The sequence below is a fragment of the Acomys russatus genome, chromosome 19, assembly GCF_903995435.1.
Source record: "Acomys russatus chromosome 19, mAcoRus1.1, whole genome shotgun sequence".
Taxonomy (NCBI): Eukaryota; Metazoa; Chordata; class Mammalia; order Rodentia; family Muridae; genus Acomys; species Acomys russatus.
Window position 1 is genome coordinate 15,241,378 of NC_067155.1, and position 22,881 is coordinate 15,264,258.

General features: G+C 54.0%; 1 protein-coding gene across 1 annotated transcript; it reads left to right on the forward strand.

Moving 5' to 3' along the window:
• Window positions 1-720: 720 nt before the first annotated feature.
• Window positions 721-22,431, forward strand: Phldb3 (pleckstrin homology like domain family B member 3). The gene is made up of 15 exons (XM_051162592.1): window positions 721-992; window positions 1,877-2,065; window positions 2,247-2,384; window positions 7,181-7,309; window positions 7,991-8,149; window positions 10,013-10,123; window positions 10,286-10,375; window positions 11,009-11,122; window positions 15,963-16,062; window positions 16,186-16,276; window positions 16,388-16,475; window positions 17,713-17,773; window positions 19,283-19,531; window positions 20,159-20,244; window positions 21,915-22,431. Exons 1-15 carry the CDS (start codon window positions 753-755, stop codon window positions 22,047-22,049), a joined length of 1,980 nt encoding a protein of 659 aa, XP_051018549.1. The 5' UTR covers window positions 721-752; the 3' UTR covers window positions 22,050-22,431.
• Window positions 22,432-22,881: the final 450 nt, after the last annotated feature.

Consider the following 22,881-nt stretch of genomic DNA (forward strand, 5'->3'; position numbering starts at 1 on the left):
CAGGCGGGGCAGGCTGCTGCTGACTCCCTCCTCCCAGGAGAGCTGTCGGACCTGTTGGTCCCCCCCCTCCACTTCCGGGCTGCTAGGAAGGGGGACGGGGCGGCCTCTCTCTCCTCCCTCCACCCCAGCCACCTGTTTCGCGGCAGAAGCAGCAGTGCCCAGCACAGAGAGGAGGCTGGCGACCTTCGGGCAATCTCCTCCCGGGAAGGAACAGAGGCGTCGGGGACCCCAGGCGCATCCCGAGAGGTAGACACTGCGGAGCCCTGGGAGTTCTGGATCCTGGGGTGAGGAGCCTTAGACTCTGCTACCTTGCAAGGGGATCGGTACCCAACTGTGGAGCTCCGGAGAAGAGGGACAGGCCAGTCCAGGGTGGTGGTAGTGGTGGTGAAGGAGATGGGGCTGAGGGGGTCTCTAGAAGGCAATCCGGGAAACTGAGGCGGGCTGCAGGGAAGTTTCAGGGATGACACCTGGAGCAAAGGGAAGGCTCAGTGTGCGACGCCCCAGTACGAGGCGAGCAGGGACCCCGGACTCAAATTCCCTTCCCGCCTCCAGGTGTTTCCTGTCACCCTCGGAGCCGCCCAGCCTCGCCCCAATCTCGAGAGGGTCCCCAGGAAGCTTCAGGCCACGCCCTCGGAATGTTCAGAGCCAGCCTCTGAACCTTTGGGTCCCGCCCCTGGGCACGCTCACCGCGTTCCAGACCACGCCCACAAACCACCAGACCACGCCCACCCCCATAGGACTCCTAAACGGCCATGGGGACACCGAGCACCCCTGAGGAGGGCTCCTCTTCGCCGCACGTTCCGGAATGCGCCGCCGAGGTCCAGCCTCAAGGGGCCATGCAGCCTCAGGGGCACCCCGAGGAGCCCCAAGAGCAGCACAAGGAGTCCGAGGTCCCAGCGGAGCTTCTGAGCTGCCAGGGAGCTGCTCAGCGGCCGGCCGAGGAAGAGGAAGAAGTGGAAGAAGGTAGCAGCACCGAGAGTTGCCGCGAAGAGGTGAGGGGGGGGGGGGCGGTGTCAGAGGACCGGACAGACAGACGACAGACAGACAGACAGACAGACAGACAGACAGACAGACACCCAAGCCCGGGAATGGGGACGGACACTGAAGGACAGACGGAGAGAGACCAAGCGGAGGCCCAGAGTCAAGGAGGGACACTCAGAGACAGATGATACCCAGAATTAGACAAAGTTGGATTTGAAGCCAGAGAGAAACGGTATAAAAACTAGGTACGACACAGGGACACGGAGAGTGAGCCAGAGACCCAAAAAAGAGACACACAGATCCAGGAAAGAGAAACAAAAAGAAGAAAGAGACGAAGTCAGAGAAACAAGGGAAGGAGAGAGACCCAAGAGAGACAGTGATGCCAAGAGGTTGAGACTCAGGTGAGCTCATCGGGTACAAAGGCACTTGCTGTCAAGTCAGATGACCCGAGTTCGATTCCCAGGACCCACATTGATGGAAGGCAAGAGTCTTCTGACCTCCACTGGCACTCAACGACAAAAAAAAAAAAAAAAAAGAAAAAGAAAAAAAAGAAAAAGAAAAAGAAAAAAAGAAAAGGAAGGAAGGAAAGACAGAAAGTAAAAAAAGAAAGACAGACAGAAAAGGAAGGAAGGAAGGAAAGCAAGCAAGCTCATACAGTTTAGCTTTAAAGCTCTATGGCTTTGTACCAGTCCTGAACCTACTGCCTGACCTGTCCAGCCGCCCCCCACCCCTCCTTTCTGGCTGTCTCTTTCAGGCCAAAGTGGGGGGGCAGTTGAGTTAGGCAGTCTGTGACACCCCCCCCCAGGCACACCTGAGGTGGGGACCAGACCTGTTTGGTGACTTGTAGGTGGTGGGGCGAGCCTTTTTTCTCACCACACACCCTCTCTCATTTCAGCCTGAGGCTACGCCTGCCTCGCAGATTCCAGCCACACCTTTCCCTTCCCCGTGCCTCCCTGCTGGGGAAGGGATGCGAGGGGCGGCGCGCCGGCTGCGAGGGCAGCAGCTGGAGGCCCTGACTCGCGTGACTCTGATGGAGCAGCGCGTGAAGGAGTTACAGCGCCAGAAGAAGGAATTGAGGATCGAGGTGGGGATGGCGAGCTCCCGGGAAAAGAACCGTTGGGAGAACTTGCAAGGCCAGGCTCCCAGTCCACTCTAAGCCTTGGGATCCCCCTTGATAAGCAGGGGTTCAAGCCCCCCTCGGGGGGCCTCTTCTCCTACATTCCTCCACTGGCTACTGGACCCAAACTCTTACTCTTCTTTCGCAGATGGAGGTGGAGGTGGCCCTGCTCCGGGGTGAACTGGCAGGGGAACGGGTGGCCGCTCGGCGGAAAGAGGACCAGCTACGAGAGCTGCTAGGCCAGCAGGCGGAGTCCCAGCAGAGCAGCCAAGAGCTGCGGGAACAGGTTGGTGTGACCAGAGACTTCCCCATCTTTTTTTTTTTTTTTTTTTCTTTCTTCCTGGCTCCATCTTCCGGGTCGGAGCACCCGCTGTTCGGGCCTAATAGCTGCCCTTGTTCCAGTACCCTGTCTTCTTCTTCTTTCCAGGGCCTGAATTTGGGTGCCTGACGAGTGAGGTCTCTTTCTTGGCTGTCCCTCTAACGTCATACTTTGATAGCACACTAGGAAACATTTAGAACCCTCAAAAACTGAACACGCAGTCGGGCTGGTGTCTTCTGCTCTCCAGCTTCAGTAATGTTTAGTTTAATATCCTTCTTTCACTCCCCCCCCAATTCTTCCCTGTCTCAATATCCCTGGAGACAAACTAAGAGTCTAAATTAATGCAAACATGCGAGGCCGACCCAAGCGCCCAGCCCCTCCCTGGGGGATTCTAGGCAGGGGCTCTACCACTGAGCCACACCCCCAGCCCCTCCCTGGGGGATTCTAGGCAGGGGCTCTACCACTGAGCCACACCCCCAGCCCCTCCCTGGGGGATTCTAGGCAGGGGCTCTACCACTGAGCCACACCCCCAGCCCCTCCCTGGGGGATTCTAGGCAGGGGCTCTACCACTGAGCCACACCCCCAGCCCCTCACTGGGGGATTCTAGGTAGGGGCAAAGTAAGCTACACCACCAGCCTATCCCAAGGTTTTTTTGTTGTTGTTGTTTTTTGGTTTTTTGAGACAGGGTTTCTTTGTGTAGCCTTGGCCATCCTGGACTCACTTTGTAGACCAGGCTGGCCTCGAACTCACAGCGATCCGCCTGCCTCTGCCTCCCAAGTGCTGGGATTAAAGGCGTGCGCCACCACACCCGGCCTATCCCAAGTTTTAAATGCTCATTGCAGAAGTCATATTTCCTGTAAATCCTTTAGCAGGTGTTACTGAAAAATGACAACTTTCTTGTGTGTTTGTGTGTGTGTGTGTGTGATGTTATTTGAGACTTGGTTTTCCTCTGTAGCCTGACTGGCCTGGAACCCATGATATGATTCTCCCAGCCTTCTGAGTGCTGGGGTTACAGAGGTGCATCAGACCTGTGTGTTGTAATTGTTTATTTCAAGTCTTGTTTTCTCTCTAATGGGTCTAGTGGGTCTCCCCTAATTGCCTGCTTATTGCTTGTTGAAGGAACTAAGTCTTCTGGGTGACTTTTCTTTTTTCTTTTCTTTTCTTTCTTTTTTTTTTTTTTTTTTTTTTTTTTTTTTTTTTTGATTTTTCAAGACAGGGTTTCTCTGTGTAGCCTTGCCTGTCCTGGACTCACTTTGTAGACCAGGCTGGCCTCGAACTCGCAGCTATCCACCTGCCTCTGCCTCCCGAGTGCTGGGATTACAGACATGTGCCACAATGCCCGGCCTGGGTAATATTTTATGGTTGTTTTGTTCTGTGGGTTTTTTTTGTTGTTGTTGTTGGTGGTGGTGTCTCATTACCTGTAGCTGGTCTGGAATTTGCTATGTAGGCTAGGCTGGCCTCAAACTCATGACTCTACCTGTTTCTGCCTATTACGGCCTTACATTTTTATTTATTTATTTGTGTGTGTGTGTGTGTGTGTAACGTGTATGTGGGTGATCTCAGAAGCCAGAAGAACACCCCTGAAGCTGGAGTCACAGGTTGTCTGCTGCCTGACATGGGTGTGAAAAACCAGCTTAGGTACAAACCGGTCCTGTGCAAACGCTGCATGCTCTTAACCTCTCCAGCACCATTGTTATGGTGTTTTTGAGATAGTACCTCAGATAACCCAAGCTGGCCTTGAACTCAGTTATGTAGCTGAGGATGACCTTGAACCCCTGATTTTTCTGCGTCCATCTCCTAGGTCCTGGGATTTCAGGCATGCAGGTGTAGGCCCAGCTGAATTATCTGTAATCCTTATAGCAAAGGCAGCTGGTGCTGCCTCCTACTTCCCCATCTTTTCCTCTTCCTCCTCCTCTTCCTCTTCCACCTTACCCAGGATCTGTACCCTGGACTGGTGCTGAACTTGTTATGTTATTGAGGATGGCTTTGAACTTCTGATCCCTTTGCTTTCACCGCCCACATTGCAGGGGGTCACAGGCCTGTGCCATGCCCCCAGGCAAGGACCTGAGTCTTCTGTTCATAGGCAGGATGTGGCTGACCATGTGCCTGTGGGGACAGTCAGTGCCCCTCTGTTCTGCGGGAGAGCACGTGGCCCCTTGGCTGTAGAGGCGTGGTGAGATTGCGGCGTGCTTTTCCACGTGCCCAGTGAGCCTGAGGGACGTCAGCTCTCGGGTGTGCAGGCCTCAGTGAGTCACCCTGATCTTGAGGCTCTTTTATCTAGAGCTGTTAGCATCCCTCCAGGTCATAGCTTGGATCAGTCAGGAGAAGTCAACACCAATAGCTCCACCGACATTATCAGATGTGACTGTATGCCCAAGAACTCTGGCCTGGCCTCACAGTCCAAGAGCCCGTCACCCTCAGCCTTGATATCTCTCAAGGTCTGGGTCTGTCGAGTTCTAGTCTTTTTTTTTTTTTTTTTTTAAATCTCAGACCCAGAATATGAGCCCCGAGCCTTTCCTCCCTCAGACTCAGGAGTTCAGGCCCAGATGTCCTCCCTCAGACTCAGGGGTCAAAGGTCCTCCTCCCTCAGACCCATGAGGCCCAGCACCAGCCTATCTCCCTTAGACCTAAGAGTCCAGGTTCCAGTTTCCTCCCACAAACCCGGGAGCCTTGGCCCCACCCGCTCCTCCCTCAGATTAAGCACCAGCCTTTCTCCCTCAGATCTGGCGTCCAGGTTGCGACCCTTTTCCCTCAGTCTGTGCCTGTCGCTCACCTACCAGATCCAGAGCTTTCCTGAGAAACCTCCTTCATTATGATCTTGGTGGTCCCTGCATCTTGTACTGCCCGCCCCGCCGCCCCCCCATCACCCCTGGCACCAGCAGGCGCCGTGCTCGCTCTTCCTCTTCTCTATTGCTCTCCCATCCATGCTTCTCAGGGTCGCAACCTTTCCTGCCGAAAGTCCTTCTGTCCTTCTGACCACGGAGATCTGCTCTAGTCGTTCCGTGGCTCCACGTTAACCCCCAACGATAACGTTGGATCAGACTGTTGGCTCTGTTCTTTAACAATTAAACTTTATTATACAACCCAACTAGCTTATACAAGAAGGAAAAAGGTTAAAGGGACAAAAGAGTGAACCTCCTGGTATCCGTTCCATGGGACGGGTCCTTAGGTGTCTCTCTGGCCCGCGTGCTGATCCGGCCTGTTCGCTGCTCCCCACGCGCTCAAGCCCGGGCTGAACCTCTTGTTCTCTCCTCCTCACCTGCCTGAGTCACGTGGGAAGGGTGGTCTCCCTCTCCCGTTGAGGGTCCATTAGAAAGACAATAGTCCAGGTGGGGTTCCCAGGGCTGCTTCCTGAATTCCAGGCCCAGGATGGCTCCACTCAGTCTGTCACAAGGTATTCATGGGGTGCCCCAAGGGTAAAGCCCGCCAAGATTGCTTCCACCTGTGACAAAGCTTAATCTTTCCCACACCAGACCAAACATGACCCGTAGATACGGCATTCTCCATGTATTCCCCCTGCTCAGCCCTTCTGACTTCCCACAGCCACATCCTTTGACACACGGGCCATGATTTGCCTCCAGGTTGTTTTGGACTTTTCCACAGATGTACCCAAAATTCCCTTGCAGTTCCCTGTATCTCATTAGCTTTGAATATTACTTGGTTTCTGCTCACTGTAGAGTGATTACTACATCAGAAGTAATTCCTGGATTCGAGGTGTGGCTCAGTGGTAAAGCTGCTACCTAAAATTCCCCAGTGAAGAGCTGGCAGCATGGCTCTGTGGTGGAGCCCCTGCCTAGAATCCCCCGGTGAGGGATTGGGGTGTGGCTCAGTGGTAGAGCCCCTGCCTAGAATCCCCCAGTGAGGGGCTGGGGGTGTGGCTCAGTGGTAGAGCCCCTGCCTAGAATCCTCCAGTGAGGGGCTGGGGGCGTGGCTCAGTGGTAGAGCCCCTGCCTAGAATCCCCCAGTGAGGGGCTGGGGGTGTGGCTCAGTGGTAGAGCCCCTGCCTAGAATCCAGTGAGGGGCTGGGGGTATGGCTCAGTGGTAGAGCCCCTGCCTAGAATCCCCCAGTGAGGGGCTGGGGTGTGGCTCAGTGGTAGAGCCCCTGCCTAGAATCCCCCAGTGAGGGTCTGGGGTGTGGCTCAGTGGTAGAGCCCCTGCCTAGAATCCTCCAGCATGGAGTCCGTGCTGCAGGTTCCCGTGGTTGCATGTCTCAATGCTCTTACATTTTTCAGCTTGTACTAGCTTTGTCCTCTGCTGGAGGGCAGAGCCTGGGGCTGACCTACCTTGCTCTGCCTTGTCACACAGCATGACTGTTTTTACATTCATGCCTTCATTTGTTCCTCCCTCTTCCTCCCTCCCTCCTCCTGTTCCTCTCTGCTCTCCATATCTCTGACTGTTCCTTTCTTCTTCCTATTCACTTTCTCTCTCCCCCTCCTCCCTTCCTCCCTCCCTCCCTCCCTCCCTCCCTCCTCCTTCTTGTCTCCTACCCTTCCTTCCTAGGGTCTGGCTCTATGACCCAGGCTAGCCTTGAACTTGCCATTCTCCTGTCTCCACAGAGGAAGTGCTGGGATTATAGGCCTATGCCACCATGGCTGGCTGTCACTTGTTTCTTACACTGCGTCCTTGGTAATTCCTCTGGTGTGCGGCCATCAAACAGACCTGTGGGTCCCGCCTTGAGGAGCAGTCGCCCCCACAGGGCCTGGGTCCTGGTTGCGTTGTGTTTCTTGTCTGAGTCCAGGCCCTCAACCTGCTTGTTCCTTCAGGAGCAGAGGCAACTGAGCCAGGAGCGGGATCATGTGGAGAGTCTTCGCCAGAGGCTCAGGGAGGCCCAAGGACAGCTTGATTCACAGCCGGAGGACCAGAGAGAGCGGCTCCTGCAGGGGGTACAGGAGGTTAGGGCTCTTTGGACTTTCTTAGAAACTGGATTCCATAGCCAGGCGTGGTGGTGGACGCCTGTGATTCCAGCACTGGGAAGCAGAGGCAGCCAAGCCTATTATACAGAGAAACCCTGTCTTGAAAAACAGAGGCGGGAAGGAGAGGGGGGGATTTCATGTCTATCTTCCACTAGGACCCAAAAGTCCTGCCATAGAACCTCCTTCCTCAGATGTGGGGTTCTAGGCTCCAGCCCTCCTTCCTTATGATGTGGGGTTCTAGGACCCAACCCTCTTCCCTCAGACCCAGGAGTCTAGACCCCAGCCCTTCTCCCTCAGATGTGGGGCTCTAGGCTACGACCCTCCTCCCTCAGACAATGGGGTTCTAGGCTCTAGTCCTCCCTTAGATGTAGGGTTCTAGTCTCCAGATGCCCTCCCTTAGCTGTGGGGTTCTAGGCTCCAAGTGTCATCCCCCGTGCCGGATGTTCTAGGTTCAGATGTGGGGTTCTAGGCTCTAGTCCTCCTTTGGGTGTGGGATTCTAGGCTCCAACCCTCCTCCCTCGGGTCCATGAGTCTAGGCCCCAGGCCTTCTGACCTAGCAGCTGTTCTGACCTTAACCCTCCAATCCAGGAGTCAAGGCCACCGGCTCACTCCTTGGGTCTAGCGATCCTGTCCCCCAGTCCCTTGTGTCCCCACCCTCAGATCAGAGAGCAGCTAGACGCAGCCCAACGCACCTATGAGGATCTGGAGTTCCAACAGCTGGAGCGCGAGAGCCGCGTGGAGGAGGAGCGGGACAGCCCTGAGGTCAGGGCTCCAGACTCCAAGGTCCGGGAACTTCAGGCCAGTGTGGCCCAACACAAGGTGAGTCGTTCCCCTGCCCCCCTCCCCCCCCAACCAGGCCTGCCTTCTTCTCCGTCCCTCCCTGGAACATTCACTGTGTGTCAGACACAGTGGTAACTGTCCCTGAGCCGCCGACTCCTCACAGCAGGTTCTGAGGCTCACCCTGTCCCTTTTTCTTTAAAAAAAAAAAAAGATTTATTTATTTATTTATTATAAATACAGTGTTGTGCCTGCATGTACACCTGTAGGCCAGAAGAGGGCATCGGATCATATTATAAATGGTTGGGAGCCATGTGGTTGCTGGGAATTGAACTCAGGACCTCTGGAAGAGCAGTCAGCGGTCTTAACCACTGAGCCATCTCTCCAGCCCTGTTCCTTTTTCTTAACCTGTCACTGAAGGCAGGTGAAGGCTGACGTTATCTTTCCTACCTTGTTGATATAAGGGAAGAACTGGGGTCTGGTTTTTCCTTTTAAATGAATATATTTATATGTGTGTGTTAGAACACCTGTGCCACAGTCCTCAAGGAAGGCAGACAGCAGGAGAACAGTGTCTCCTTCCACCATGTAGGTCGTGAGGCTTGGCAGCAAGCACCTTTACCTTCTGAGCCCTCTCGCCGGCCCCAGCCATTCATTCTGTCAGTTTTACTTTCAGAGTTTGGCCTTGCCCCGTTGGGGAGTGAGGCAAGTGTGGCTGCGCAGCTTAGCTTTCCACCCGTTGGTGGTGAAAAGTTCCAGTTGGCGTCTCCTTCCCACACCTCTCCTTCCCAGCAGATTGTTGTCCTTTTTCTTTCTTTTTTTCTTCCTTTGGTTTCTGTCTGCATGTGGTCCAGGCTGCCTGGAACCTGCTCTGGAGCAGAGAATGACTTTTTTTTTTTTTTTTTTGAGACAGGGTTTCTCTGTGTAGCCTTGGCTGTCCTGGACTCGCTTTGTAGACCAGGCTGGCCTCGAACTCACAGCGATCCGCCTGCCTCTGCCTCCCGAGTGCTGGGATTAAAGGCGTGCGCCACCACGCCCGGCCCCAGAGAATGACTTTTAACTTGTAATCCTCCTGCCTCAACCTTTGGAGTGCAGGGACGGCAGGTGTGTTCCACCACACCCCAGTTTAGGCAGTGGTGACGGTGGGAATCCCCCATGCAAACACTCTGCCAACTGTGCCACATCCCCAGCCCCCTCTGTTTGTTTGTTTTTGAGACAGGGTCTCACTATGTAGCCAAGGCTGGCCTAGGACTCACTATGTAGCCCAGGCTGGCCTCATAGCTGAGGCAATCCTCCTGCCTCAGGCTCTTGGGTGTTGTAATTACAGGTACCGCTCTCTTTTCACTGTTCTTTAAGATTTATTATTATTTTTTAACATTTATTTATTATTATGTATATAGCATTCTGCCTGCATGTACACCTGCAGGCCAGAAGAGGGCACCAGATCTCACTATGGAAGGTTGTGAGCCACCATGTGGTTGCTGGGAATTGAACTCAGGACCTGTGCAAGAGCAGACCGTGCTCTTAACCTCTGAGCCATCTCTCCAGCCATAAGATTTATTGTTATTTATTTACTTTAACTATGTGTGCGAGTCTGTATGCAAGTGTGTGCGGCGTGTGTGTATGTACGCAGGAGCCCATGGAGGAGAAGAGAGCATTGAGCTGGAGTTAGAGATGGTTGTAACCAACTGTTGTGGGTGCTGGGAACTGAACTTGGGTTCCTCTGCGAGAGCCTTCTACTCTCTTAACCTCTGAGCCCCGAAGAAGGTTCAGGGGGCTTAAGGGCAGCTCTCCCTTCTGGGTTCCTGAGGTATCTGTGAGGGGGTGGGGTAAATGCCAGGCACCGCGGAAGGGTGGCCTGGAATTCCAGGCTGCCTTGTGAGTGACCAGAGCCGGGGTCCCCTGCAGCGCCGCATCCAGGTCTTGGAGGAACAGCTCAAGTCTCTCGGGGAGCAGATGGCAGCTGAGAGCTGGGGGCTAAGCAAGAAAAAGGAGGAGGCTGTTCAGGCTCTCACACAGGTCAGTCTCTCCCCAGGAGAGCTGCCCCACCCCTTCACCTCCTTGCCTGTCCCAGCTCCCTGAGCCCACCCCACCCCCATCCCAACATCAGAAGAGCTGGGGGGGGGGGGGCTTTTGCGCATGCGCTGTGAGTTGGTGAGGTCTTGCAATGCCTTCTCTTAGGAAAGGAGCCGGCTGTTCGAGCTCAACTGCCTTCAAGGAAGATGTGGTGGGGACTTCTCTGAGCCCGACCAAGCCCAAGCGCTCACTAAGGTAGGGGGTTTCGTGTACCTGCTAGCCCCTCTCTCTCACACCTGGGGACCTGGGTCCCAGCTTCTTATACCCACAAGAACCAGGAGTGTGAGCCTCTGGCCCCTGCCCTCCTCAGACTCGCAGGGGTTGAAGCCCCAGCCAGGCAAGACTCTCTATGCCCCTAGCCCTGGCTGTTGCTGGGAGACTGGGCGGTGAGATCTTTCCGTCTCCATCTGAGAAATGGACTAGTGCTGGCACCCTGGGGCTAGAGCACCTGTGATGCTGGCAGTGGCTCCTGGCTCCCCATTTCTGTATTTATTTTTGGGTGTGTGCGCTCAAGTGCGTGCGTGCGTGCTTGCGTGTGTGTGTGTGTGTGTGTGTGTGTGTGTGTGTGTGTGTGTGTGTGTGTGTTTGTGTGTTTTCTGCCTGCCTGTCTGCACAGCACACACATGTCCAGTGCCTAAAGAGGCCAGAAGAGGGCAGTGGGCAATGCTTTGTCCAGTCACAGACAGTTGTGAGCTGCCACGTGGGGTGCCGGGAACTGAACCCCGAGTCTTCTGCCAGAGCAGCCAGTACTCTTAACCACCCGAGCCATCTCTCCAGTTTCATCCCCCCAGGGCTTTCTGTAACCGCTGCGCCCCCCCCTCTCCCCAGCTGCTGTTTACACAGAAGACAGACCGCCAGCTGCTGGTGCTGCAGGACCCCACGGTGCATGCTGCTGCCGGCTCAGCGTCTTCGTGCCTCTTCTCCGTGCACAGCTCGCTGCAGGTGTTGCGCTCTGTCTGGGTTTGCGCTTGTGCGTGTGGGGGGAGGGCGGGCGGGCGGGCGGAAGGGGCCCAACACAGGGGTCCCTCAGGAGCCAACGCCAGTGCTCTCAGCACAGAGAAGAGAAGAGGGGAGGATTGATGGGAACACTTCCTCACAGGATATGTAGATGACTTTGATTGATTATTATTATTATTATTATTATTATTTTTGCATATCTGCATTACATATGACAGCCATTTCGCCCTTGCCTGTAACCTAAGAGTGGTTTTTGTTTTGTTTTTTGATTTTCAAGACAGGGTTTCTCTGTGTAGCCCGGGCTGTCCTGGACTCACTTTGTAGATTGGGCTAGCCTCGAACTCACAGAGATCCACCTGCCTCTGCCTCCCAAGTGCTGGGATTAAAGACGTGAGCCACCATGCCCAGCCTAAGAGTGAAATTTAAAAGTGACCAACAGGCTACTTTGATGAGGTCTCCTCTCTCTACCCCTCCTGGCCCAGAACTCTTCCTCAGTTTTCTTTAAATATATATATATTTAAAAGTTAATTTATCATGTACGGATGTGTGTAAGCCTAGGCACATTTGTGCCATAGACAGAGTTTCTTGTATTTGGTACCTGTCTGCTTCACTAGTTGCCACTCCCTTTCTATATTTATATCACATTTTTTTCTAGTACCTTCTCTTTTCTTAAAACCTTATTGCCTATTCATTTTTTAAAAGCATGCTGTTTTGAGCCAGGTGTGGTGCCACACAGTTTTAATCCCAGCACTCAGGAGGCAGAGGTAGGTGGATCTCTGAGTTCGAGGCCAGTCTGGTCTACAGAGTGAGTTCCCGAACAGCCAGGGCTGCATAGAGAGTCCCTGTCTGGAAAAAAACAACAAAATGCTTGTCTGTCTGTCTGTCTATCTAATGTGTCTATGTACCAGGTACATGCCTGACATCCTCAGAGGTCAGAAGAGGACATCAGATCTCTTGGGACTGGCATTACGGATGGTTGTGAGACACCATGTGATTGCTGGCAATGAAACAGGGTCCTCTGGAAGAGCAGCCAATGCTCTGCAAACTGCTGAGCCAGCTCTCCAGCCCCACTGACCACCCTTTCTTCTTCTTCTTCTTCTTCTTCTTCTTCTTCTTCTTCTTCTTCTTCTTCTTCTTCTTCCTCCTCCTCCTCCTCCTCCTCCTCCTCCTCCTCCTCTTCTTCTTCTTTCTTCTTTTCTGGTTATTTTTAGAGACAGGGTTTTTCTGTGTAGCTCTGGCTGTCCTAGAACCCCCTTTGTAGACCAGGCTGGCCTTGAACTCAGAGATCTGCCTACCTCTGCCTCCTGGGTGTCCTGGGTGCTGGGGTTAAAGGTGTGTGCCACCACCTCCCTGTCCATTGACCATTTTAAAAAATATTTATTGACAATTTGTTTTCTCATCTGAGAACTGTGTGCTCAGCTCACTAAGCCCATTCTTGTTTGGCAGTGTTTGGTGTGTGTGTGTGTGTGTGTGTGTGTGTGTGTGTGTGTGTGTGTGTGTGTGTCTATGTGTCTATTCTAAAGCCTGGACTATAGAATCTAGATACCAGTACATCTGAAGTGCTGCTGGAGAGATGTCCCTGGTTCTGTGGCTGTCTCTTCACTATGCTGTACAAAGGGCCTTTTAATCCCAGGAAACCCTGTTTCTCACTTCTTGGAATGATTCCCTGTGTTGCTGGAGTCCTTTTCGCCTGTGCCTGTGTCTTGAGTGTTTTCCTTTAGCATTTCTAGTGTCCCAGGTTTTATTTTAGATTTATTTATTTTATGTGTATGAGTGCTCTCCCTGCATGCGTACTCCATGCAGTACTCCACACATGCAGTACTCCATGCATGCAGTACTTGTAGCGGCCAGAAGAGGGCGCCATATCCCTTGAAACTGGAGTTACAGACAATTGTGAGTTCCCAGGTAGGTACTGAACCTGGGTCCTCTAGCAGCCTGTGCTCTTAACGGCTGAGCCACCTCTCCAGCCCTTACTTATGAACCCTCTGTATCTCGGGCTGGCATCCTGTTTGCACATCCTCCTATATACTAGAAAACATCATTCGTATGCGTTTGATGGTGCATGCTTGTAACCCCAGCACTCTGGAGGCAAAGGGAGGGGGAGGGGAGTGCCCATGCCAGCCTGGGCTACATAGGGAGGTCTCAAAATAATAAAAATGAAGCCGGGGGTGGGGGGTGACAGGCCCCTGTAGTTCCAGCACTTAGCAAGTGGAGGCAGGAGGATTGTGAATTTGAGGCTAGCCTGAGCTACATAGCAAAATTCAGGGTCAGTCTATGCTCTACAACAAGACCTCGTCTCTAAGTGAATATGTAAAGTGGGAGACATGCTTTGACAGTGGCTGCCGTATTGTCCAGAAGCTACCATGATGTCTTGTTTAGAAGTTTCTGTCCACTGTGTATTGGGGTCTGGAGATACAGAGCCATGGTAGTCCTGGCTGTCTTGGACTCACTTTGTAGATCAGGCTGGCCTCAAACTCACAGCAATCTGCCTGCTTCTGCCTCCCGAGTGCTGGGATTCCAGGCATGTGCCACCACGCCCGACTCCAGATAACAACTTTTTTTTTTTTTTTTTTTTTTTGTTTTTCGAGACAGAGTTTCTCTGTGTAGCCTTGGCCTTCCTGGACTCACTTTGTAGACCAGGCTGGCCTCGAACTCACAGCAATTCGCCTGCCTCTGCCTCCCGAGTGCTGGGATTAAAGGAGTGCGCCACCACGCCCGGCTCAGATAACAACTTTTAACAAATATTGGCTATTAAAAAAATTTTTTTTTGGAGACAGGTTTTTTTTTTTTTTTTTAAGGTTTGTTTGTTTATTTATCTATTTATTTATTTAGTTCTGCCTGCATGTGAGCCAGCAGGCCAGAAGAGGGCACCAGATCTCATTATAGATGGTTGGGAGCCACCATGTGGTTGCTGGGAATTGAACTCAGGACCTTTGGAAGAACAGCCAGTGCTCTTAACCTCTGAGCCATCTCTCCAGTCCTTGAGACACGTTCTTATGTAGCCCAGGCTGGCCTTAAACTCACTGTATAGCCAAGAATGGTTTTGATCTTCTGGTTCTCTTGCTTCTTCCTCCCGAGTGCTGGGAACAGAGGCTAGACCACCATGCTCAGTTATATGCAGTGCTGGGAATTAAACCCAGGGCTTTGGTAGGCCAGCACTCTCCTGAGATACATTCCCCAGTCATTTTTAATTTTTTTTTTCATCTTGTACTGAGAATTAAAATTAGGGCCTTAGCCCTCTGGGATGTTTGACCTGCGACAGTTAGCTCGTACCTTTCCTAGCCAGAATGCTCGACTTTTTGCCGAGACGGAGATGGCACATCTTTTCCTGAGGATGTGCGTCTGGGCTAGTGACTTCCCATCACTGTGGCGAAAATAACATGGGTGCACACAGCTTTAATGATTGAAACAGCTTTCGGCTTGCAGTTTTTCCCAGGTTCGGCCCTGAAGCAAGGCATTATGGGTAGCAGGGTGTGAGAAAGCAGGGGCTGCTCACCCCATGTCAGCCAGGAAGCAGAGAGCACAAGAGTGGTGGGTGGGGGCCAGGATAAACCCTTCCAGGAATACCCCCGAAGAGCCCATCTCTTGTACGTGTTCATGTTTATGTGTGTGAGGACGCATGTGTAGATCTCGGACGTTAGCCTCTGTGACTGTGCCTAAGGAGCTGTCCGCATTGCTGTACTTTGAAGATTTTTTTTTTTCTTAGCCAGGTGTGCTGGCTCATACCTTTAATCCCAGCACTCTAGAGGCAGAAGCCAGGATGGATCTCTGTGAGTTCGAGGCCAGCCTGGTCTACATAGACAGTTTCAAGCCCCTGGAAAAGCCATGTGTATTCTTAGCCACTGAGTACGTTTTAAAAATAGCTTCTAAAAACGAACGTGTGTCTGTGCGTGGGTGGGTATGTGCACATGAGTGCAGTACCCACGGAGATCAGAAGAGGGCGTTTGGTCCACCAAAGCGGCGGTTACTGATGTTTGTGAGCTGCCAGACAATGATGCTCAGAACCAAACGTGGGTCATTTGCATGAACAGTAAGTGCTCTATAACTTCTGACCCATCTCTCCAGCACCTCCCCAACCCCTTTATTTTTTAATGTGCCTGCGTGTATGACTGTGTGAGGGTGTCAGATCTTGGAGTTACAGACAGTTGTGAGCTGCCATGCGGGTGCTGGGAATTGAACCCAGGTCCTCTGGAAGAGAGGTCAGTGTTCTTAACCGCTGAGCAATCTTTCTGTACCGCCCCCCCCACCACCACCTTGTTTTTTGAGGCAGAGTCTCTCGCTGGATTCTGAGGCTTACAGATCAGGCTAGGCCTTACCCCAGCCCCACCCCCACCCCCCGCCCGCAGTTGTTTATTTACTGACCAGGGTGTGGGGTGTGGGTGTGTGAGGTGTGGGCATGTGGGGGTGTGGGGAGTGGAAGTGCACAATAAGGCATACCCTGAATATCAGAACAACTGGTGCGCACCATCAATTCTCTTCCGCTGCACAGGGCCTGAACTCAGAGCATTAGCCTTTGGCAGCCTATGCTTGGGCAACCTTGCTGGACAGTGCTTGACTTCCTATGTGGTTAGCTGTCTGGCAAGCGCTTTCTGAGCCATGTCCCCAGCATTCACAGGGGTTGTGGGGGCCAGTCCTGTAGTTTCCACCACCTCCAAGAGAAGACAGTAAAGTCACAAACCCACTCATGGGTTGACTGACTGATAGTGTTGGACCAGTCTCCATCCACTCACTCCCCAGCGCACACAGCTGTCAGCAAGGCTGTTCTCCTAAGCCCCTTTGGCAGACACTTCCCTTTCAAATACTCTTAACCACTGTGTGTTTTCAGGGCTCTATTGGTCTCCAGAGGACAGGGAGTCTGCCACGGAGGAAGGGAGAAAGGGCCAGCCAGAGGGGATCCCCACGACCCCTGTCCCTCCATTGTACAGGTGAGGCGGCTTCTGTCCCCCCTCCTGCACTCGCCCTCACCCATCCTGAGGCAGAGGGTGGAAAGGCGGCTTGGGGGTTGGGGATGGACATCTGCCTTCCTCATCCTGTGCCCTCTTCCTCAGGACCCCTGGAGGCCTCTGCTGTTATGCAAGCTGCGGGGACCCCCGGGAGACACCCCCTCTATCAGCTGCTCAACTGTGGCCCTGGGAACAGGTGAGGCGTGAGAGGGAGGAGGAGGAGGAGAGCGGGGAGAAGGAGGAGAGCGGGGAGGAGGAGGAGGAGGTCAGGCAAGGTAACCATCGCGTCTCTGCTTTGACCCCCTAGACACCCGCCGCTTCATCCAGACATCGCCCATATGGAGCGACTCCTACAGCAGGCTGTGGCGGAGAGGGAACGGCTGCTCAAGGCCAGGGTAAGACCACAGGCCCTGCTCCTTAGCAAGGGGGCTTTGACCCCAGCTCTTTCCTTTACGTGCAGGAGTGTGGACCCAGCCCTCCTCCATCAGACCCAGGGTCCAGGCCCAGCCCTCCTCCCTCAGACCCAGGGTCCAGGCCCAGCCCTCCTCCCTCAGACCCAGGGCTCCAGGCCCAGGCCTCCTCCCTCAGACCCAGCAGTCCAGGCCCAGCCCTCCTCCCTCAGACCCAGGGCTCCAGGCCCAGCCCTCCTCCCTCAGACCTAGGGCTCCAGGTCCAGCCTCCTCCCTCAGACCCAGGGCTCCAGGCCCCAGCCCTCCTCCCTCAGACACAGGGGTCCAGGCCCAGCCTTCCTCCCTCAGACCCAGGGCTCCAGGCCCAGGCCTCCTCCCTCAGACCCAGCAGTCCAGGCCCAGCCCTCCTCCCTCAGACCCAGGGCTCCAGGCCCAGCCCTCCTCCCTCAGACCTAGGGCTCCAGGTCCAGCCTCCTCCCTCAGACCCAGGGCTCCAGGTCCAGCCCTCCTCCCTCAGACCCAGGGCTCCAGGCCCAGCCCTCCTCCCTCAGACCCAGGGCTCCAGGCCCCAGCCCTCCTCCCTCAGACACAGGGGTCCAGGCCCAGCCTTCCTCCCTCAGACCCAGGGCTCCAGGCCCAGGCCTCCTCCCTCAGACCCAGCAGTCCAGGCCCAGCCTTCCTCCCTCAGACCCAGGGCCCCAGGCCCAGCCCTCCTCCCTCAGACCCAGGGCTCCAGGCCCCAGCCCTCCTCCCTCAGACCCAGGGCCCCAGGCCCAGCCCTCCTCCCTCAGACCCAGGGCTCCAGGCCCCAGCCCTCCTCCCTCAGACCCAGGGGTCCAGGCCCAGCCTTCCTCCCTCAGACCCAGGGCTCCAGGCCCAGGCCTCCTCCCTCAGACTCAGGGGTCCAGGCCCAGGCCTCCTCCCTCAGACTCAGGGGTCCAGGCCCAGGCCTCCTCCCTCAGACCCAGGGGTCCAGGACAGCCCTCCTCCCTCAGACCCACGGCTCCAGGCCCAGCTCTCCTCCCTCAGACACAGGGGTCCAGGCCCAGCCCTCCTCCCTCAGACCCTGGACTCCAGGCCCAGCCCTCCTCCCTCAGACCCAGGGCTCCAGGCCCAGTCCTCCTCCCTCAGACTCAGGGGTCCAGATGCCAGCCCCCTTATCCAGACATTTCTCTGTCTTACGGCTTGAGACCCTCACTGATTCTCCCTCATGAATCCACAGGAAGGGATGAGAAGAAGCCCAGAAAATTCCGCAGGCCCTGCAGTTCCTGCTATCATGGTTCGTCTCCTCTGTCCTCTCTGGGTTCTTTCTCTGTCTAGCTCTTGCCCGTTACTACAGCTCACTGTTTCCTGTCCTGCAACACACCCCAAAAGGGTCCTGCCTGAGCCCTGGAGAAAAGCCCTTAGTTCCCAGGTTCTGCTCCTGCTTCCCTCACTGGCATCCACAGCTTTTGCTTGGGTAACTAACTCCATTTCTTTGTTCTTTGTTTTTATTTTATTTTATTTTCCTAACAACGTATTTTACTTCAGTTGAGTGTACTGAGGCGGGCAGGCGAGCGTGTGCCACAGTGACATGCAGAGGTCAGAGGACTTCTGCCACGTGGGTCCTGGGGATGGGACTCAGACCGTCAGGGTTGGTGGTGAGCGCCTTTTGCCAGCCGAGCCATCACACTCATCCCTTGTTGTTGTGTTTTTGTATGTCTGTCTTGTTTGAGGGCCTTGCGTGTTCATCACAAGGTACAGCCTGAGCTACGATCCCCGGTCTTTCCATGTGCCGGTAACTATTTCGGCAGTTATTACAAAGAGCAAACATGTGTGGCAGTTAGAAAGATCCATTTAAAAATTTAATTATAGGCCGGGCGGTGGTGGCGCACGCCTTTAATCCCAGCACTCCAGAGGCAGAGGCAGATGGACTGATGTGAGTTCGAGGCCAGCCTGGTCTACAAAGCGAGTCCAGGACAGCCAAGGCTACACAAAGAAACCCTGTCTTCAAAAAAAAAATTTTTTTTTTAATTATAGAAAGAGTCAGCAGAGTTCAGCCCTGGCACCACATAAATTAGTTGTAGTGGCTCGTGCCTGTAATCCCAGCACTTGCAAGGTAGAGGCAGGAAGAGCAGAAACGCAAGATGGACCTCCAGAGCCACCATGGGCTTGTGCCTCCCCAAACCTCCAGGAGAGCAAGGGAGCAGGAAGGACTAGGGATCCTTCTGGGCTGTTCTGCACAAACTTGTTCTCATTAAAAATGCAGCACCAATGGCATCACTTATTAAACAGCCCCTGATGGGTGCATTGTTCCCTTATGCGTGGCCCACCCCCCGCACCCCCCCCCATGCTTGTGTGCACAGACAAGCAAGGGCGGGAGGCTGCAGCCAACTCTAGTGGGGGAGGGTGCTGAGGTACTGATGTTCACTGCAGGGACCGGAGGCTCTCAGTTGAGAGAGTCCATGAAAGTGACTCGGGAGGGTGAGGTCCTAATCCCGCCTCACAAACTTTGGGACCTAATGTGACTCTTCTGTCAAATGGAGACTACTTCTTTGTTTTGGGGTTGGTCTTTTGAGATGCTGTCTGTAGCCCTGGTTGGCTCTGAACTTACTATGGAGCCCAGGATAACTCTGAACTTCTGATCCTCCGGCCTCCACTTCCCTAGTGCTGGGAATGGGAGGTGCGAGCGTGCGCTTTTATCAGCATCTATGGCCCTCGACATCACGGTCAATTTTGCAAAGGGTGTGCAGGGCTGGCTCTTTCAGCCTCTAGGCTGCAGTCCTTCTCTCTGATCTTGGCTCCTGGTCAAGCACCCCTTCTCTGTGCTTTGCAGGGCCCGCCCCCGCCCCCGCCCCCACCACGCCCTCCAGGTCCCCGAGTCCTGGACCTCCCACAGCATCTGGAACGCTGGGGTCACAATCCGGAAAGCTGCCCCCATTTGCGGGTGTCCGGGGGCTGCTGTCGCGGGCCCCTGGTGAAGATGGGTGGCCGCATCAAAACGTGGCGGAAACGCTGGTTCTGCTTTGACCGACAGGCGCGCCGTCTGGCTTACTATGCCGGTAAGCTGGGAGGCCTGGCAGCTTCAAGCCCAGGGCCCTCACTTCCCTGCGGCCACTAGGACCCAGGGGTTAGGCTCCCAGCCCCGACCATACACTATGGGGTCTAGGCTAAAGCCACTCTGTCCCCGAAACCCATCTTCCAACTCTTTCCTCCCTAAGACACCCCAAAATGCCTGCGCCCTCCCGCCCCCCGCCACTCCTCGTTTCTACTCAGTAACACCGTTGACACTTTAATTCAGTTCTGGCTCCAGATGCAGTTTTCCTAAGATAGGAGACTAGATCCTCCGGACAGTGCCCAGACCTGTGCAAACACCAGAGCCCAGAGCATGCGTTCTTTCTAGAGGAATCCGGGCTGTGCCAGCTCTCCTTGATTCCTTCTCTTCGCAGGGACCCGGGACTTTGGTTCCTGGACCCACCTCCAGGCTTATGTAGTCTCTAGACCTGTGTTCCATCTAGGACAGACATCACCTCCCTCCAGCCTTGGGATTATCACCCTGGTCATAATGTCCCCCACCTCAGATGGTCTTGGAACTAGGGCCCAATGACCCCAGTGGGCACACGTTCACACACACACACACACACACACACGCACACGCACAGTCTCTAACAAGATCTGTTTCCCACCAGACAAGGAAGAGACCAAGCTCAAAGGTGTCATCTACTTCCAGGCCATTGAGGAAGTCTACCACGACCACTTACGCTGTGCCTTCAAGGTGACACCCTTGCTCAGTGCCACGCTGAGCCCCTACGGTCGGTCAAACCTCACGGCATCTCTAGGTCACCCTGGGGAAAGCCCCTCTTGCTGTACCCACGGTCCAGCACTGGAGAGTTAACTAGAGTTCCCAACTGGGGCTGCGCTCTATACTCAGTTGATAAAGAGTGTTTGCCGGGCATCACAGAGCACCCTGCTGTGACCTCACACCAGGAAGGCAGAGGCAGGAGGATCTCTGTGAGTCTGAAGCCAGCCTAGAATACATAGTGAGTTCCAGGACAGCTACATGGAGACACTGGAGAGAGAGGGTGGTGTCACATCCAGACTTAGCACATGCTTCTAACTCCAGCACTCAGGAGGCTACGGCAGGAGGACCTCAAGTTAGAGACCTGGGTTATAAGGAGACAAAATGCAAGGCCAGAAAGACATATTGGGCAACCATGCTCGTTTGGTTGTTTGAGACAGCGTTTATCTGTCTAGCTTTGGCTGGCCTGAAACTAGCTCCATATCCCAGGCTGGCCTCGAACTCACAGAGATCTGCCTGCCTCTGCCTCCTCAGTGCTGGGACTAAAGGTGTGCGTCGCCATCACTCAGCTATTTGTTTTAAAATACTTTTTTTTTTAGGCAGGGTTTCTCTGTGTAACCTTGGCTGTCCTGGACTCACTTTTGTACTGCAGGCTGGCCTCGAACTCACAGAGATCCGCCTGCCTCTGCCTCTCCGGAATGCTGGGTTAAAATACATTTTATAGATTTGTTTTGTGTCATGTGTATGAGTGTTATGCCTGCAATATATATATGTGCTTCCGCACAGAGGTCAGATGAGGTCATCGGATCCCCTGGACCTGGCTCACATGATTGTGAACACCATGTGGGTGTTGGGGATCGAACCCGAGTCTTCAAGAGCAGCAAATTCTCCCAACTGCTGATATATCTGTCCAGCCCAAATAGGGGGGTTTTAAAGCCAAACTGGAATCCCAGCTGATTTTTTTTTTTTTTAATCTCAAGTCTGAGTTTTCTCTTTAAAAGCCGGGGGAGGGGCATATTTCAGCCCCTTCCCATGAGGTTAAAAACATAATGGATAAGCCGGGCGTGGTGGCGCATGCCTTTAATCCCAGCACTCGGGAGGCAGAGGCAGGCAGATCGCTGTGAGTTCGAGGCCAGCCTGGTCTACAAAGCAAGTCCAGGACAGCCAAGGCTATACAGAAAAACCCTGTCTCGGAAAACAAAAACAAAACAAAACAAAAAACATAATGGGTATAAGTAAGGGGTTTACCCAACTCAGACTTGCCCATTTGGTGGTCAGTAAACGTACGTCCAGTTCAGAATGGTGTAATCCCAGCCCTCAGGAGGCTGAGGCAGGAGGCTTGCAAGTTAGAGGCTAGCCTGAGCTATGAAGTAAAACCCACTTTCAAAAAATGGGGCAGGGTAAAAACAAAATAATAATAATAATAGTAATAATAACAACAACAATAAAAGCCAGGCATGGTGGCGCACACCATTAATCCCAGTACTGAGGTAAAAGAGACAGGTAGATATATCTGAGTTTAAGGCCAGGCAGCAAAATCTTGTCTCCAAAAACAAAAAAGAAAGAAAAGGGAGCAGGTATGCTAGACCTGGTTTAGGAAGACACCTGTGAAAACTGACTCAACCACCCTCTCCTCCTCACTCCAGAGCCCCAGTCCCCGCCTGACCTTCTGCGTCAAGACCTATGAACGCCTTTTCTATATGGTGGCCCCCAGCCCGGAAGCCATGCGTATTTGGATTGACGTCATCGTGACTGCTGCGGACGAAAACCACGCCCCTTGAGCGGTCCCGCCCTCCGAGAAAGGATGTCCCGGCAAGCTCCGCCCCCGCGCGCAGGTTCCGGTCTTTGGGCCCCGCCCACTTCAGGAAGCTCTCGGCCCCGCCCCTTTGGCTTTCTCCTGGGTGTCTGCAGCTTCTCCAGCTCAGCTGGCCTGAGCCGCGGAGGTCTGGGCTGCAGGCGGCTTCCCGCGGCAGCATCGCCAGGCCCTGGAGGCCCTGCTTGGGGCAGGAGGAAGATTACAGGCGCGGATGGAACTATTTATTGGTGCTCCTCTGATACCGAATTAAACATGGTGGAAAAACCGGGTTTGCTGGTGTGGATTCCCGCGCTGATGTCCTGGGGCCCCTCTGCCACTAGGCACGACCCCTGAGCCAAAGGGTTTCCCTAGCAATGGAGACTTTCAGTCCCTAAGGTCATTCATTCATAGGGGGGCAGACACGTGGCTTTAGTCTTCTGTAATTTGGAGTGTTTTACTCTGTAGATTTATCTGCCTCCACGCATTTATGGCTTTGAGCAGGCTCCAGAAGTTTCTGCCCGTCCTCACTCCTGGATTCCTGCCTCCCTCTGCCCTCTTCCCTTCATAAGGTTTTAGTTCAGTGGCCTCACCTGGAAGCTCCCCTGGCCTTACCCCCACCCCCCACACTCCCACTACCCAGCCAGCTCAGGCACCTCTTTTTTGAGCTGTTCCATCCTTCCTTGTGGCCCCCTGAGGACCAGGCCAGGACTGTTCTGGTGACATCAACGTCATTCTGTGAAAGTCAGACAGAGGAGAGAGAGGCCTCTGCCACCTCCTGGGTCTTTGCTTATTTATTTGTCTAGCTATGTAGCCCATCT